Source organism: Mus caroli, chromosome 16 (assembly GCF_900094665.2).
Source record: "Mus caroli chromosome 16, CAROLI_EIJ_v1.1, whole genome shotgun sequence".
Classification (NCBI taxonomy): domain Eukaryota; kingdom Metazoa; phylum Chordata; class Mammalia; order Rodentia; family Muridae; genus Mus; species Mus caroli.
In genome coordinates, this window is record NC_034585.1 from 12,703,923 (window position 1) to 12,722,564 (window position 18,642).

At 42.9% G+C, this 18,642-nt stretch overlaps 1 protein-coding gene across 1 annotated transcript in view; it reads left to right on the plus strand.

The window, feature by feature from the left end:
• The first annotated feature begins 2,144 nt into the window (after nucleotides 1-2,144).
• The window catches only part of Pkp2 (plakophilin 2), a 62,833-nt gene continuing 46,335 nt past the window's right edge, over nucleotides 2,145-18,642 (plus strand). The window contains exons 1-3 of the mRNA XM_021184706.2: nucleotides 2,145-2,447; nucleotides 14,184-14,296; nucleotides 14,611-15,182. Coding sequence (XP_021040365.1) covers nucleotides 2,225-2,447; nucleotides 14,184-14,296; nucleotides 14,611-15,182 — 908 coding nt within the window. The 5' untranslated portion in view covers nucleotides 2,145-2,224. The remainder of the gene's footprint in view (nucleotides 2,448-14,183; nucleotides 14,297-14,610; nucleotides 15,183-18,642) is intronic.

Genomic DNA, 18,642 nt, shown 5'->3' on the forward strand with positions numbered 1-18,642 from the left:
GGTGCTCTTACCCACTGAGCCATCTCTCCAGCCCGGGTCTTTTTGTTTTAAATCACCAGAACAAGTGATTAAAATAAAATCTGTGGAAAAAAATGTGCAGAGAAACAGTGAATATATGTGTGTGTGTGTGTGTGTGTGTGTGCGCGTGTGCTCATACATGAGTGATTGTGAAAGAGTACCATTTAAGTAAGAAGGTGATCTATGATAAAGACTTGAAGAAAGTCAGAGACTCAAGAATGGACTTCTAAGGGCTGTTGAACACTTATGTACAATTCTTTGTTTAGTGATCACGGCAACACTATGTGTAGGTACATTTATGATTCCCATTTACAGGCAGGAAACTGACATGTAAAAATATGCAGAGCACTGCTCATGACCCACCACTTGGTGTTCCCAAGGCCTGCTGTTCTCATAGCTCCTACTTCCAGAGTATTCCTCACGACCTTTGACCATGCGGCCTGTAGAGAAAGGATGACTCATCCCTATTTCCTTTTCACTTCCTTGAACCTCAGGTAAAACAGGAAGCTACATAGCTCTACATTAATTGTATGGTTAGGAACCTGGGGAGGATAGAGGCTATGTTCTTTAGCCATACCAAAGGATAAGCTAAATTAGATGTATATCCTCCTTCACTGGTAAGCTAATTTCTAATTGCCATTCTTTCATCAAACCATCCAACTACCAATAGTAAGATGTCCTCATTTACTGGAGCCTACATAATAAGATAATCAATTACAACAGAACTTTTAAAAAGTGATTTGACAGGAAACAGGAAAGTGAAGTTACACTTCCTAAGATAAATAAGAGGAATTCCCTGTTTGTCTCTTGCTGAAGAAAGCAGAATGGGACCTTATCAGTCATACTTCTCCAGGTACAGAAGCCAGAGTGAGTACCGGCCCCGCAGAAGCAGGCGCTGCAGTTATCTTTTAAAGCAACAGACCTGGGGCTTTCGGAAGGAGCTAGGAGATAGATGAAGGGAAACAGGTTTGCTTACAAGGGGCTGGTGACCGGATTTGTTGCTGTAATTTAACAGTCATAACATTCTTGTTTTCGGTAAGCTCTCAGCATCACAATTGTACATTATCTACACCTGACTTGGCAAGCCAAGTTTTTGGGCACAATTTACCTAAAGACTGGCCCAGTTGCTTCTGCTGACCTCATATCTCCCACCTCCAGAGCTTTCCTTATGACCTTTGACCATGTGGCCTGTGGAGAAAGAGTGACTCGTCCCTGATTTCCTCCTCACTCTCTCGATGCTCGAAGGCAAAACAGGAAGCCACATTAATTGTATAGTTAGGAACCGGGGAAGAAGAGAAGTTGTGTTCCCTAACCGTTCCAACAAAATACAAACCCTAGCAACCAAAGAAAAGACCCCACTTGATAACAAACATAGATGTTTTTCTTTTCTTCTCCCAAGTCTAAATACCAGTATGTGGAGAGTAGCATCGGTTGTCAACTTTAAGTTCAAGGACCCTTCTGTTGAGCTTAGCTCTTGTTCTTAGCCCAATTGCATGCGAAGCATAGTTAATAGCATGATAAACTCAAGTTTCAGGAGATTTAAGTGAGAAACCTCTTTCATGAGTTCCCAGCAAAGAGCTTGTCATAAAGAGGGCTTAGTCAACGTTAGAAGAGCTATTAAAAATGAGTATTAAAAGTCATCTTTTCTCTGGGCCCCTTATTGGAGTTTCTCTGTGTGGGCATGTTCCTTAAGAAGGAAGTGGGTGGACAAGAGCGCACTGGGTACAATTTGTGTATTTGCAAGAGCAAGCAGAGGCTTTCACTGAGGGAGAACATATGTTTCTGGGGGCTCCATCTGTACAAAAAGCTCGGCGTCCTGAAGTACTAAGGATAAAAAAAAAAAAAAAAAACCTTTAGAATACTTCTATTTCATACATCTTTCATTATCTGTGAACGTTTGGAACAGTGTAACTGACCCTAACTAACTAGATGTGCTACTCACAGCAGAAGTTCCCAGCTGCACCTGTCCTAAGGGCAGCTCCTCCCACAATCCTTCGCGAGCCGAGAGTACGTGGGGCCTCAGAGGACGTGCTCGCCCCGGGCGGAGTGCGCCTGCTTTGCAGGAGCCACGCCCCTGTCCCCTAAGGGCCTGGGTCCCCACAGGGCGGGGCGGGGCGGGGTGGGGCGGGGTTTGCTGCTGGTCCCCACGCCTCTGCGGCTCTGCGGGCAGGTCCTGGCAGTCCCTCCTGGTCACCCCGCCGACGCGATGGCCGTCCCCGGCTCGCTGGCCGAGTGTGGCTACATCCGGACTGTGCTGGGCCAGCAGATCCTGGGTCACCTGGATAGCTCCAGCCTGGCCTTGCCCTCCGAGGCCAGACTGAGGCTGGCNGGCAGCAGCGGCCGCGGCGACCCGGCGGCCCGGAGCCAGCGGATCCAGGAGCAGGTGCAGCAGACCTTAGCCCGCCGGGGCCGGAGCTCTGCGGTCAGCGGTGAGTCGAACCCCACCCGCCGTGCTAGTCGTAGGTCTCCCCGGTGCGGACCGGTGTCCGTCCGCCCACCTGTTGCTCACCTTACCTTTTCCGGCTCGTGGTTGGTCGCTTTCGACACGCTTCCTCCCTAACCTTTGGTTCTGGTCTACCTATTCGTTTGTTAATTACACAATTGTCTGTATTAAAGAATTCGATCGCTTTCACCCTTCGCCGCTCGCTCCGGGTTCTCTCCCTGAGATTCTAAAGAACACTTTGAAATTTTATGCAGACTTTGGTATGCAAGATTGATCTTCTGGAATAAGGCGCTTTGGGCTTTTATTGAGATGTTTTAGAGTTTACGACTCTCTATAAATATTTTTAGAAAGAAACCTTCAAAGCCCTGCGGTTCCTCCATCCTCTAAATTGAGGTTACCTCGTCCAAGTACTTTGGAGTGCTCCACTCCTTATCTGCGACTAAACAAATTGAGCAAGTCGGCTTTGGGTCTGGGAGCAACCTGAACACCCTGCGGAGGATTAAGGAGGAAGGAGACTTTGGCCAGGCTGAAGGTAGCCCCGCCTGCCCACCTCACACCCACACACCAGAACCAACAGATGTGTGGGTGCAGAACCGCCCTCATTAAAAAAAAAAATCAACCCCCCACCACACAGACTAGTTGACAGAAGTGTGGTTGATCAGAAAGATAAGAAGCTCTGGCAAATGTGATTACCATTAAGAATAATAATGCTTCCGTGCCAGCATGTGGATTTCAAATAGCAGAGTCTGGGAAGCTGACCGCTTTTCAGTTTGTCTAAAGGTTAAGGCAGTTGATGTTTGCATACTTGAAAAGTAAAGAGGTGTTTAATGATTGCAAGCTCATGTAACTGAGTGCCTGTAATGTCCCTAATTAGGCTACGTGGTTCACACTTTATATTATCTTCTTAAAATGAACTGCGCATTTTTTTTCCTTCTCTTTCCATATGTGTAGATATAGATACGATTTTTAAGATGCAGCCTCAAACTTCCCGTCTCTGTCTCCCATGTGCTGAGATTACAGACATGGGCTGGGTTTTCTGTGGATCCAAGCTTAGAGACAGGAAACTGAGCAAATAAGTCAAGATTCCAGACAGAAAGTGGCATAGGTGGTATATAAAAGCCAAAATGTGGAGTTTTAAGTCGATCATGAGTTAACATATTAAGTGTTTGATTACTAACACAAAATGAAATTACTTGGGAACTAAACTTCGCTGTAACGACTCCTTTTCCTCTAAGTAAAACTAAGGAAGTTCTAAGAGGATGGAAAGGTTTACACAGGAAAGAACTGCTTTAGTTCCTGGTGAGAAGAAAAACCAAACTTTAGGGTTAGGAATGTGGCAAAGGACTCCAGGATGACTGAGGGCAGTGTCTGGCTATCCATTGCATCCTGCAGTGTGAAAAGCCTCATGCCCAGTGCTAACGTGGAACTGAAGAGCTTTCTTCCTTGTGTAAGGGTGGCCAGCCAGAAGAACAAGCAGGCATCAACTAGTAAACAAATGGAGCGGGGTGGGGGGGTGGGGGGGTGGGGGATGGGGTGGGGTCCAGTGTAGGAGGAAGGAACAGGGAGCTCAGGAGAACAGGAATCATATGGCAGCCGGTCATCTCCAATTTCATGCATTTCCATTCTGTTATGTCCTTAAATGGAATTGGACAGGTAGATGAGCTAGATAATATAAGGTGATCATTTTAGGGGGGGAGGGGGGAGGCATATATCTATCAACAGTTGTAGGATGATGGTCCAAGTCCTAGAAAATTGGTGTCTCCTCTCTACGGAATAATACAGGAGCTGTTTGGTGAATTCAACCACTGCCACTGAACGTGTTCTTCTCCAAGGGGCATCATTCAGGTGCTGAATTGAACACACATTTGGTGTGCTTTGTAACAAGAAGTTTAAACCCAAGGAAATGCAGTCGTGAATCAAAAGCCCTAAGTACCCAGAGAACAGCAAGGGTGCCACAGAGCTTTCAAATGCAAAGTTCTCCCAGCCAAAGAGAATTTTGAAAATCTGTTTGGAGGAACTGTGATGTTAGCTCACCACTCCCACCCCCACACTCTGAAACTAGGAGTTTTAAATCTCAGAAGTTTATTAGGCTTGTGCAGGGAGCATAGTTGGAGATGTGTTATTGTAGAAGTGTGCACGGATATTTCATAGTGCCGAGTTGACATGGGAGAACAAAGACACAGCCTTGGTGCTTCTGTTCCGTTGAGTGGTTTTTCCAACTAAGGGATAAAGCCCTGAGCTATTTTTGATTACCACAGAGCTCTTTGGCAGGCTGCAGAGAAGTGCAGCTTAGGAGTGGGGAAGACATCAGACCCCTACTCTGAAGGAGGTCAGCTACAGGGACCGGGCTTCCATGTACCCTGGAGCAGTAGCAAGAGGTGACTCCCACCTGTTTAACTCAAGTACTTTGAAAGTGTTTAGGACTTCGGGTGGCTGGATTGCTTTTATATTTTCCTTATATCCGTATCCTGTCTGTAGTGTGGAAACACAGCAATACTGAAACAGTGCTGATAGAGTGACCCAGATGTTACTGCCCTTAGCCCCAGTTCCCTGGAGAATTCTGGATTGTTGACATACCAGAAAGGATGAGGCAGCAGACAGTCTGCGGAAAGGTTTGTGGTTAATGCCTTGTAAGGCTTTTTCACCCTCCGTGGCTTTCTTACAGTGTATGGTTTCCCTGGAAATCACTCACTGACTTTTGGTATCATTTTAAACTGGTGAATATTTTAAAGTCAGTTTTATCTCTTAGGTTCAACGGTGTGTGTGGCTGTATTATAAAATATGTATATGCTTTATCAAATTTTAAAATCTTATAAAAGTCAGAATGAAACATTTAAAAGTGGCAAAGAAAGATAGCAAAGATAGCAAAAAATTATTATACTGTAAAACACAGTTTTACTTACTACATTGTCTTTCTCTCTCTCTCTAGTGCCCAAATAGGAAGAAATTGTAATATGTAATGCTTATAACGCACAGTGAACTATATTCCAATTCATTTTACAAGGTCTTTGAAGAGCTACCATAAAAACTTCAGCCATGCTTGTTACTTACACGACTTCCTGAAGAAGCGACTATCAGTACTGGAGATTAGAATGGATTCTGGAGAGAGGACTACACATTTATTCTGGGCTTCAAATGGTGCAGTTAGAAAAGCCAAGTGTAGTGGCTCATGCTCTCCCAGCACTGAGGTGGCTGGGGCAGGAGAATGGCTGTGAGTTTAGGACAAGCCTAGTCTATAGCATAAAGCCCTGCTCATAAGACAAAGCCAGCTAACAGGTGCTGCTGCAAAGAGAAACTGTTCCGTAATTGTCATTTATAGTTGCCAACAATAGACTTGCCCTTTCAGAGAAGTAAAATAAAAGCTTTTAATGATTTTTAACTAGACTAGAAATTCAATTTTAATGTAAAACTAATGCTAAGCTAACAGAAGATAAAATAGCATAAAGCTTTGCACTGTAAGACTCCTTTGCTAAAGGGTATTACATGAATGAGTCACTTTTGAGTGAGAGGGTGAGTCATTCAGGAGGAAGGAGACAGGAGGGGAGAAGCCAGTGTGGTGGGACTGTGCCCACACTGCTGTGAATGTGAGTGTCGTTCAGACCTCAGCGTACAGTGACTTCTGTGTTATCCCATAGCACACTTTCATTCAGATTTGGTAATGTAATTTTTTTATGGGAGGGTTTTCTGTTTTTACAAATTTCTAATTATACTCTGTCAAAATAGATTACCAACAAAATGAAGGTTAGAAAGAGCAAACTTCTCAAGTGGGAAGAACGTATTTTTTTTTTGTGGGTAAAGGGCTGAGTGGGAGAATGGTAAGGATGCTGCAGAGTGAAAAACCAAAGATCCCGGGTCACAGGATTTGATTAAAACACTGTTCTTTAGAGCAGGAATTGCCTTAAGGAACCAACCTGGCTGCTGTCAGTAGCCCTGTGCTAGTGTGCTGTTGTCATGGGAACAGAAGGCCACTCTTTAGAACTGATTATTCTAGCTATTTGTGGCTTGTTGGTGCTTTCTCTTACAGTATCCTTTTGTATATCAACTTTAATTCTTTTTTCTCATGTATTAAAATAAGACTTGTTTTATTTTATCTTCATATTGTCCAACACTGATATTGATGTAGAACTTAATAAGAAATACATGACTCAAACATCAGATTTGATTAATGTGATCTACAATGAGTATTTGGTTCCCACCCAGATGATCTTCAAAATACTTAAATTATTTAATTCTGATATAAATGTAGACCTCTATTTTGTGCATATATCCAAATGTATTTACTCACAAGTCCCATGCTCCACTTTGGGAAGGAAACACTAAGCAAGACTAGATATAGACCATGAATTAAGATATTTTTTAATCTTTGTGCCAAAGTAACCTCTTCCCTTCAGTTCACTAAATTAAGAATAAACGGTGTATAAGGTTTCCTTTATGATAGAACAGCAGATATTTACATTACGATTCATAACAGTAGCAAAATCACAGTTATGAAGTAGCAATGAAATTATCTCATGGTTGGTGGTCATAACACATGAGGAACACATTAAAGAGCCACAGAATTGGCAAGGCTATGACGACCATAAGAGACACATTAAAAAAAAATCTATTGTATGTCATTTATACATTGGATATGAGGTTGAAATACACATTAAAGTGTTTAAAGATCTGATTAACAGCTTAGTATACAGGCCTAAATGTAAGTATTTAAACGTAGTCCGCAGCATTTAAGAACACAGTACACCATTACCAGCTGTCTTAGTCAGGGTTTCTATTCCTGCATAAACATCATGACCAAGAAGCAAGTTGGGGAGGAAAGGGTTTATTCAGCTTACAATTCCATACTGCTGTTCATCACCAAATAAGTCAGGACTGGAACTCAAGCAGGTCAGAAAGCAGGAGCTGATGCAGAGGCCATGGAGGGATGTTCTTTATTGGCTTGCCTCCCCTGGCTTGCTCAGCCTGCTCTCTTATAGAACCCAAGACTACCAGCCCAGAGATGGTCCCACCCACAAGGGGCCTTTCTCCCTTGATCACTAATTGAGAAAATGCCTTACAGTTGGATCTCATGGAGGCATTTCCTCAACTGAAGCTCCTTTCTCTGTGATAACTCCAGCTGTGTCAAGTTCGCACAAAACTAGCCAGTACACCATCGAAGAAATGCACATATTTACTGAAGTATAGCTTTAACTATGATAATGTTAGTTGACTCAAGCAACAAAAAATATCCAAATTCTATAATTTTATAATTTCCAGAATTTCAAAGAAACACATTGCATGTTAGACGCTTCCTGATTACCTTAGACTTACTATCACATCAATTTACTGAATCTTGGAAGATTGTAAAACCTTTTACATTTTTTTAAATTTTATTTTATTATTATTATTTATTTTTTTGTTGTTGTTTTGTTTTTTCGAGACAGGGTTTCTCTGTGTAGCCCCGGCTGTCCTGGAACTCACTTTGTATACCAGGCTGGCCTTGAACTCAGAAATCCACCTATCTCTGCCTTCCAAGTGCTGGGATTAAAGGAGTGTGCCACCACCGCCCGGCTATTTATTTTATGTTTTATGTTTTGGGTGTTTTTCATTCGAGACAGTCTTGCACCACATGAATGCAGTGCCCACAGAGGCCAAAAGGGGCATCAGATTCTCTAAGAAACTTGTGAACGACTCTGTGGATATTGGTAATTAGACTTGAGTTTTCTGTGAGAGCAGCCTGTGCTCTTCTTACCCACTGAGCCATCTCTTCAGCCTCAGATTGCCGGGGTATGTTTTTGTTTTGTTTCTTTTAAATTGAAGGATAGAAACAAATGAACATTTTTCTTGATTGGGAAAACAAATTCATTATAGAGTAACAAAAGACCAAATGTATATGTACAAGTCATACAGATAAGAAATTAATAAATATATATTATCCCAATATAGAATCAACCTCAACAAAAATGTCAGCTTTTCTGATTCCTCAGTAAGAGTTCTCTACGTTTTGTAGAAATCAGTTTCCCTTCTTCACCATGTACCCAGAAACACAGAGGAGGGGTGATGTTTGAGTACCTGCCATGCACCTAGGACCAGGACATACATGACTGCTGACCTCACTGTAATTGATGCATAGACCAGAGGGCAACCTGGGAGATTACACTGACCTAATCTGTGTAGGGAGGCGATGTTGGATGTCTGCGTGACACTGCTAATGAACATTTAACTTGCCAGGTGCTGCTGCAGGACTCTCCGAGAAATGTAGTCTGAAACATGATTCTTCGTGTGGAGGAGGAAAAGCCCACTGTGATAAGAACCTCTCTCTGCTCTGCTCTGGCCCCACTCTGTTTTCCATACAGCTACTAAGTGAAGATTCTAAATTCTCTGTGGTTGTCTCTGAAAGGCCATTGGGTTTCGGCTGCTATCTACTGGAGTAGACTCTGTTTTCCTCTTGGCATTCCAAGTTCTCTGTGATGTGATGCCTGCAGCCTGTCAGGCTCATTGTTTTCTGTCACCACCACATCCTCAGCAAACACACACAGTTTATCTTGTTATTTCTATGCCTCCCCTCCTCCCTCCTCGCCTTTCTCTCTGCCTAGCTAACTCAGTTCAGTTGTGTCACTTTGTAGGTGGCCTTCCCCCATTCCTCTTTTCTACCACATATTGGAGATAGGGATTTTAAGTGCTAGTTAAAGAATTTAATAATTGTGAATCATAGAAGGGTTCAGCAAGAGAGAAACATAAAAATGAAAATTTCCTGCTGAAATACATTTGGTTTATAAGGAACACTTAAAGAAGGAGCAGTTCTGCTCAGTAAAGTAACAAGATCAGCCCCAGCCAATGAAAAGCTGACAGATACAATGGGTTGAGACTCTTCATTAAAAAAGAAAAAAAAAAGCATTTTGAAGATTTGTAATTGTTTGGTTTTGACCTAAAAGTTTCAGTGGACTCGAGGCATTTTGCATAGGATGGCCTCCAACCCCTAAGCTGGAGGAGATGCCCTTGCTCCACATCCTGAGACTTTGGGGACACATCACCACAGGAATGAAACCAGATCAGCAATAAAAAAAATAATTGATTGTGGTTTTTCTTTTCAGCCTTTTGTGATAGCTGGCTAGGAACTCAGTCTGTGTAGACAGGTTGGCCTCAAACTTACACATCTGCTTGTCTTTGCATCAATCTCAGAAATGCTTGGATTATTGGCATGCCACCACGCCCAGCATCTTTTTTTTTCCCACTCTTTTTTAGTAGATATTTTCTTCATTTACATTTCAAATGCTATCCCGAAAGTCTCCTATACCCTTTCCTCCCACCCCCACCCTGCTCCCCAACCCACCCATTCCCGCTTCCTAGCTATGGCATTCCCCTGTAATGGGGCATATGATCTTCGTAAGACCAAGGCCATTGATGGCCAACTAGGCCATCCTCTGCTACATATGCAACTAGAGACACAGTTCTGGGGGGGGGGGTACTGGTTAGTTCATATTGTTGATCCTTCTATAGGGTTGCAGACCCCTTTAGCTCCTTGGGTACTTTCTCTAGCTCTTTCATTAGGGACCCTGTGTTCCATCCAATAGATGACTGTGAGCATCCACTTCTGTATTTGCCAGGCACTGGCATAGCCTCACAAGAAATAGCTACATCAGGGTCCTGTCAGCAAAATCTTGCTGGCATATGCAATAGTGTTTGGGTTTGGTGGTTGTATATGGGATGGATCCCCGAGTGGGGCAATCTCTGGAAGGTCCTTTCTTCTGTCTCAGCTCCAAACTTTGTCTCTGTAACTCCTTTCATGGGTATTTTGGTTCCCCCTTCTAAAAGGGTTGAAGTATTCACTTGTTGGTCTTCCTTCTTCTTGAGTTTCATGTGTTTTGCAAATTGTATCTTGGGTAATCTAAGTTTCTGGGCTTATATCCGCTTATCAGTGAGTTCATAGCATGTGTGTTCTTTTGTGATTGGGTTACCTCACTCAGGATGATATCCTCCAGATCCCTCCATTTGCCTAAGAATTTCATAAATTCATTGTTTTTAATAGCTGAGTAGTACTCCATTGTGTAAATGTACCACATTTTCTGTATCCATTCCTTTGTTGAGGGACATCTGGGTTCTTTCCAGCTTCTGGCTATTATAAATAAGGATGGTATGAACATAGTAGAGCACGTGTCCTTATGACATGTTGGAACATCTTCTGGGTATATGCCCAGGAGAGGTATTGCTGGATCTTTCTGTAGTACTATGTCCAATTTTCTGATGAACTGCCAGACTGATTTCCAGAGTGGTTGTACCAGCTTGCAATCCCACCAACAATGAAGGAGTGTCCCTCTTTCTCCACATCCTCGCCAGCATCTGCTGTCACTTGAATTTTTGATCTTAGCCATTCTGATTGGTGTGAGGTAGAATCTCAAGGTTGTTTTGATTTGCATTTCCCTGATGATTAAGTATGTTGAACATTTTTTCAGGTGCTTCTCAGACATTTGGTATTCCTCAGTTGAGAATTCTTTGTTTAGCTCTGTACCCCATTTTTAATAGGGTTATTTGATTTTCTGGAGCCCATCCTCTTGAGTTCTTTATATATATTCACATCCAGCACTCTTGTCTGTCTTTCCTAAGGGCAATTCAGGAACAGTTCAGTGATGGCTACTTCCATCTTCAAACTCCTGTCTGTACAATGATTATTTTTTTTCTTGTGAAGTGAGATTTTCTTGATGAGCCAGGATGAACTATAAATTCTGGACTCTGATAATCCTCCCAATTCAACCTACAGACACGTGCCATCATAGCCAGTGCCACACCATCTCTCTCTGGATTCTTAAGAAAGCTGTAACCACAACAATCAGACAGCTAAGATTCCACGTGAATCTTCATAGCCATGGTTACAAAAAGCACCCCAAAACTACTTTGGGTGATGGGGGCGGCAGATAGAAACAGTGATGACATCAGGCAGCTGTCAGATTATAGACCATTGCTTAAAGATAAAGTGAATACATTATAGTTTTTGTCATTTTTATTGGGATGCTGTTGTTTTAAAGCAGTCTCATATTCTTTCTATCTTGAAGTCATTAGTTCAAATGTTCCTCCCACCTCAGCCTCCACAGTAGCCTATTCACTGTAATCATCTTTAAATTGCTTTGGAAAACAAAATGAACAGTAAATCTGATGTGGTTGTTTGAATGAGAGCTGCCCCCATGGGCTCATAATTGAACGCTGAGTCCCTAGTTGTTGGAAGTGTTTGGGGAAAGGATTAGGAGGTGTGGCCTGTTGGAGGAGGTGTATCCTTAGACGTGGGCTGTAAGGTGTCAGCCCACACCAGGCCAGTCTCTCCTTTCTCTCTGCTTCTATCATATGGATAAGATGTTAGTCTTAGCTGCTGCTACAGTGCCATGCCTGCCTGTCTGCCTGTCAGCATGCTTCTTGCCATGATGACCATGGACCTACCCTGTGACACTGTAAGAAAGCCTCCAATTAAATGCTTTTTTTTTTTTTTCTATAAGCTGTCTTGGACATGGTGTCTGTCTCATCACCAATAGATCAGTAAGTAAAACATCTGGTTTCATCTTCATCAGCTATTTAATACTTATTTGCCTATGCATACTCTATAGGAAGTTTCTGTTTCTTTGGAGATAGGAGGAGTATAAGCTTTCTTCATTTTACCTCCCCCAGACCCTTAAGGCTCAAAGCCTTTTGTGTTACCCTATGTCTATACTGCTAATCTCTAGTCCTATGCCAGCATAACCTTTACACCTGCTTCCTGGTTGTCTGCGCTGTGGAATGGACCAGGGAGTAAGGGGAAACAGCTAGCCAAGGAGCCATGCCCTTAAGACCTCTCCTAAATTGAAGAAATTCCTTTCCCTCATTCAGTAGTAAGGGCACTGAGGCAGCAGCCTGAGAAGTTCCTTTAATCCTTTAGGGACTTCGATACAAGTCACACTAGCATTTGTGGCTTGAATGCAAAACAGAAATTTTGACATAGCAGAAGTGAAATAGAGTTAAAGATTTTAATTTTAAAAATATTTTAATATTAGCCTGAGAATTAAGGTTAAGAAAGCAAGCAAGGTGCTCACATGGAAGTAACACCTTAGAGTGCAGAGATGGGAAGTGAGATGCACCTAAGTGTGGGTACAGGCCCTTCAAGGGAAAGTCTTGGCAGTTTTAGCATTAGCCAGCTGTGCCATCCTAGTGGCTCTCTGAAGGCATAATCTCACAAAGTTGCAGAGACCCCCCCCCCCCAACTAACTGATGTAAGTAGCTCTGGAGATTCTTTCGACAGAATTACGATCTGATAATGTAAAGCCAGAAGCCAGCAGAGCTGCACATGGCGTTTAATACATGGACGTGGTGTCTGTCTCCCACCAATGGAGTTTCTGCTGAGATTTCCAGGGAACTGTAAGATGATAGCTGGGAAGAGAGAGTCTTTCATTGAGCTGCTAGTTGTACTGGGTTCTTCCTTCCTCAGTGGCAAGCAGCTTTAGTGAATTCCTGAGTCAGAAGCCCCTCTCCCTTTCCAGGCCTCATGAATTCTAAAAGCAGGACTTTGGCTAACCATGATTTCAGTGCCTTCAAAATGACAGGTACAAGCCTGTGTGTGGGTTCCTCTCCTCAGGAACCAGACAACAAAGCTTGATTGGCATCAGGAAATAGGGGCACATGTGCAAACACAATCCAAATGGATTCAAACTGTTTAGCTTTCTGGTAACAACAGTCTTCATTCTCCCTCCAAGTAATTTGTGAATTAGTCTCTTGAAATGTAAACATTTAGACACTTTGTTAGAAAGAGCTCCATCATATCAAGGGGGACTGTGTTCTGTGGTTCTCAGCATCTCTATCGAGGCTCTTAGGATAGTTGAGTGTCTTTCTTCCTCGCTTGTGTAAAAGAAACACTACAGGACAAAAATTAAAAAATAGAAAAAGACATTACCTAGGCTTTAGAAGTCTTTTTTTCCATTTAAGAGATTAGAAATTAGATTCGGAGGGAAGGCTACAGAGACGGAGAGGGCCAGTCCTGCCTTCCAGCCCACATTCCTCAGAGATGAGTAATCAAGTGGATGAGAGCATGCATCACTGAGCAAGGCCTGGCTTTCCCCTGAAGTGTTTGTGAAATCGTCTGCTGGGTCCTGATTTCACAGGCACAGTCATCATAGAAGAGTGGTTAATTTCTTAGCTACCAACTCACAATGCCAACACCTTAGCCTGGCTTTAGATTGCTCGGTGTCTCTGTCTACACTGGCCCCACCACCTGGTTTACACGAGCTCCCTTATCTACTAGCGTTTGAATGTTTTCATTCCCTTCAACTTCTGAACAGTAAAAAATTCCTACCCTGGGAACACAACTTACCTCTCACCTGAATCAGAACTTCCTGGGATGGAACCAAGCCGGCGAGCCCCGGCACTGGTCAGCTCGGTGGCAGCACTGGGCTTCTCGCCTATGTTGGTTTTGTACTTTCCATTGTTTCCTTGTTTTGTTTGGTTTGGGGTTTTGTTTTTTTTTGTTTGTTTGGTTGGTTTTTGTAACTCCCTTGATTTCATTCAGGCTACCTGCAACTCGGAAAGAGAGATTACTGACATACACCTACTGGCACTTGGAAACACCCAGTAAATGTTTTGATAACCTCTGATCATTTGTCTTTTCCAGATGACAGCTTTCAACCAGCATTTGCAAACACTTAGACATAAACTCCAGTGTTTGTCATGCATCTGATCAGTGTAGATTGGCACATTTGTATTCTAAATTACTTTAATGTTTTCTTAATTTTAGGAAACCTTCACCGAACTAGCAGTGTCCCTGAGTATGTCTACAAGCTGCACGTGGTTGAGAATGACTTTGTTGGACGGCAGTCACCTGTCACTAGGGACTATGACATGCTTAAGGTGGGACATCAGAGAACCTAATCCTTGATCAGATTATCAGGAAAACAATTTCAGACTTTTTGAGAAGGGAGTAATCTGTCTCAAGTGGTCTCCTTTCCCAGTTTTTAAGAAAATTTGGGTAAACAATATGGAAATCTAGGACTTTAAAAGTTTAAAAGTTTGAACAATATTAAATTCTAGTACAAATAAATATGACCCAGGGTAACACAAGGGTACTGACTTCCATTTTATTAAAAGAAATGGACATGTTAGATTATAATCCCAAAGTCGGTCAGGTCATTATGCTTCATTTAAATTTCATTTCTCTCACACAGGCTGGGATGACTGCCACTTATGGAAGTCGCTGGGGGAGAGCGGCAGCACAGTACAGTTCCCAGAAGTCAGTGGAGGAGAGATCCTGGAGGCAGCCTCTGAGGAGACTTGAGATTTCTCCAGATAGCAGCCCAGAGAGAGCCCACTATGGGCACAGCGAATACCAGTATGCCTGGCGGAGCCACGTGGTGCCTGGTGGGCGCCTCACCCTACCACGCTATGCTCGCTCAGAGATCCTGGGCCTACGCCAGGCTGGCACAGCCCGCAGGCCACCTGGGTGCGGGTCATTCAGCGATTCTGTCTTCGACAATGGCCCAGTCAAGCCCANAATGCCCACCCACCCTCCTGGCACCAGCCACAGTGCGGGCAGCCTGTTGGAAGAGACCACCGTGCGTGTGAGCCAGGCTCGGCTTCAAAGCATGCAGAGCAGAACCGCCCGCTCCTCCTGGCCTAGGAGCTCAGTCCGCAGTAGCCTGCGGGAGCCAGGAAGAATGCTGACCACTGCAGGCCAGGCTGCCGCGGGCAGCGGCGATGCGCACAGGGACAGGAGTGCCTTCGCTGACGTCCAGCTGGGGTGAGCCTCCAAACCTGCCTTACAGTTTTATATTGTGTTTATGCATTACCTTTTGCCCCAGTCTTCTAGCTTTTTGCTAATGTCTGACTCATCCCTGTATTCTCAGAACCATAGGAGCGAGGCAGGTTCACAAAAGACACTATAAAAATGTATCCTGAAAGAGGAAGGTAGGAGTGAAAGACCAAGATGAAATAATGACTTTTTGCTATCTGGATCCTTTTGTTACTTAAATTCTACAATCACTAGCCATACTTGTGTCAGAATATTATTTTAATGGACAGTGTAATTGTAATAGAATATTTAATCATGTTTCAAAGACTAATCTCGTCAGGAGATTCTCAAATTCTAGAGGCTAGGAGTTAACTCTTATTCTGAAGGGAAAGTTTTGCTTCCTCTGGGAAAGAGAGACAAATAGGCATTTACAAATTCCCCTTTACAGAAGAAACAAACAATAGCAGTGGCCTTCCCAGTGGTGTCCTGCACAACTCGGAGCCTTGGCTACTGCCACACACCTGTACACTGCATCCTTTGTCCTTATCCTGCTGTTTCACACTTCCCTGTGGCCAGACCCCATTTCCAGACTCTACCTTTTGATGCCCTCTGAGTATATCTTCATATATGTGGGTCTTTCCTATGGAATATCTAAACACAACTGTAAACTTAGATTGTGATGCAAAGTACTAAGCCATGGGTTTATTTTCCCAGAACATTGGAAATGTATCAGTCAGTCAGTGACTGATGCAGTTGGAAACTGTCTTGAGGGTAGAGGAGACACTTAGCACTTGTCCAAATCAGACTAATGAGAAAGTTTTTTTAAAAAATTACCAAGTGAGGCGCTGGAGAGATGGCACCGTGGTTAGGCGTACAAGCTGCTCTTCCAGAGGACCCAGATTCAGTTTCCAGTACCCATTCAGTTAACAGCTTGCCATTGTCCAATTCCAGGGGTTCCGACACTTTCACACAGATATACAAGCAGGTAAAACACCAATGCACATAAAATAAATAATAAAAGAAATCACCAAGTGAAACATTTTACATAGATTTTTCTATAAATGAAATTTCTGTACTTCTTAGAGTTAAATAATTCAACAAATGAATCTAAGATGTCTCCAGAGTGCCCTGTAGTTCTATAAAGCCCCAGAGAGAGAAAAACTCGGGGTGAGGGTCTGGGAGAGGAGCCCAGAAAATAAGCAGGGCGTGTTGTAAGCACCAGCTCTGTGTGGAATGATGGGAGTGACGAGCAGTGCACTCTGGGTAAGGAAACTAAGAAGAGTGGATCTTCAGTAAATCACCAGGCAGCTTGCGACCTAAGCAGCAACAGGTCACATGCACTGTCCCACATGCCATGTTTATTCTAATTATTATTTTAACAATAGGGAATCAGATATCCTTATTTTTTTAACACATAAAGGAGAATTCTTTACAAAGGAAAGTAAGCCCCAAAGCACTCAGTGTTTGAACCAGGGAATGGTGACTGTGTATATATAGCAAGATTCCGGAAGGCCCTTTGACTATGTGTAGGAGCCATGGAACAAACTAACAGAAAATAAGCATTTGTTTATTAACAGAAGATAAGTGTTTATTAAAGAAGATAAGTCTTAGTGTCTCTTTCAGCCTAATCACTCACTAGTCTCTGATGAGAAGAATATCCTCTCTTGGTCAAGGAGTGTATCTATCTTCTGAGAAGTTTTGTGGCCTGCTTTAAGTAGCACAGGGAGGTCCAAGACTGCTTTCCTATCTGGGTTTCCAAGTACCAAGTACCCCTTCAGACTGGCATAGTTAACAGTGGAAACTGTATATTATGAGGTGATAGATTCTGGAACCTTTTTTTTTTGTTCTTGTTTGGTATTTCTCTTTGTTTTTTATTCTGGACTCTGAAATTTTCCTGTTGAAAATACTTACAGTTATACTTTTGTCTCCTATTTTTAATAATAATTTATGAGGAATACTCAGTTGTCCTTTTGCAATGGAATGCTGACCACACTGGTTATCATAATTTTACTCACATTAAGCATGTCATGCAGACATCAATTAGGACTGCTGAGGACATGACATCTTCCCATCTCTTACACACGCCTGCTTTCAACTGAGTCTTCTTTCTATAGTCCCTTCCCAGTTGAAGACTTGCTTTACTGTCTCAGCTTAGACTCTGTGATGCTCTCAGAAGTGTCTGTCTCTAAGCTTCCCACTAACAGGACTGAGCCATGCCCACAGCAGCATTCTTCCCATACCTTGGACAGTCAGGCAATTTTCATGTCTTTCGACAACCCTTTCAGGAGCCTGATGTCTTCAAAGATGTAACCGTATGCTATATCAGGATAAAGACTGGGGCAAACCGTGTGGCAGGAATGTAAGTTGGGCATTCCACACACAGAAATTTACTAGGATTTTTTGGAGGGGGTCGTTCTTTCCATAAAGGCTCTTATTCTGACCAATAGCATTTTGTGTTCTTCCTGTTGTATTTGTTATTTACATTTAAGTTTCTTATTTTGTATGTATTTGTGGTTTGTGTGTATGTGTTTAGTGTGTATGTGTGTAGTGTGTATGTATATGTGTGTGGTGTGTAGGTATGTGGTATGTGTGCACGTGTGTACATGTGTGTATAGTGTCACTGTGTGTGTGGTATATGTATGTGTGCATGCATGTGTATATGTGTGTGTCATGTATGTCTGTGTGTGGTGTGTGTGTATGTATGTGTGTGTGCATATGTGTGTATATGTGATCTGTATATGTGTATGGTATCAGTTTGTGTTTGTTAGTTTGTATGTGTGTGGTACATGTATGTGTATGTGGTGTGTGTATCTGTGTTTGTATGATATGTGTGTGTGTGGTATGTATGTGTGTATGTGTTGCTATGGAAACCATGGCAGCACACTGCTCCCTAGTTCTCACCTCAGTTGACCCACATTGAGAGTCATAACTAACATTGCTGAAGGCTTACTTTTTGAGTTCCTAGTTTAGAAGACAGGAGCCTGGGAACAACTGTTCTTTCTGATCTCTCACTTATCTCCCCAACCCCATCTATCAAGTCATATTTCTGTGGGCTTCAAGAAGTGTTATCTTATAGCCCCATACTGGCCTTGAACTCAAGTATACAACCAAGGATGGCCTTGAACTTCTGATTTTTCTGCCTCTACCTCCCAAGTACTGGGATCATAAGTTTGTACTACCACCCTGGTACTGGGGATTGAACACAGAGCTGAACATTGTGCATGTCATCATGTCAGGCTGAACCCTAGCTCTGGCCTGCCATCTCTCTTTAACCAATTACAATTGTCTCTTATACTTTCTTTTTTTTTTTTAATTAGGTATTTTCCTCATTTACATTTCCAATGCTATCCAAAAAGTCCCCAATACACTCCCCCCTCCACTCCCCTACCCACCCACTCCCACTTTTTGGCCCTGGCGTTCCCCTGTACTGGGGCATATAAAGTTTGCAAGACAACTTGGTACTGGGCCT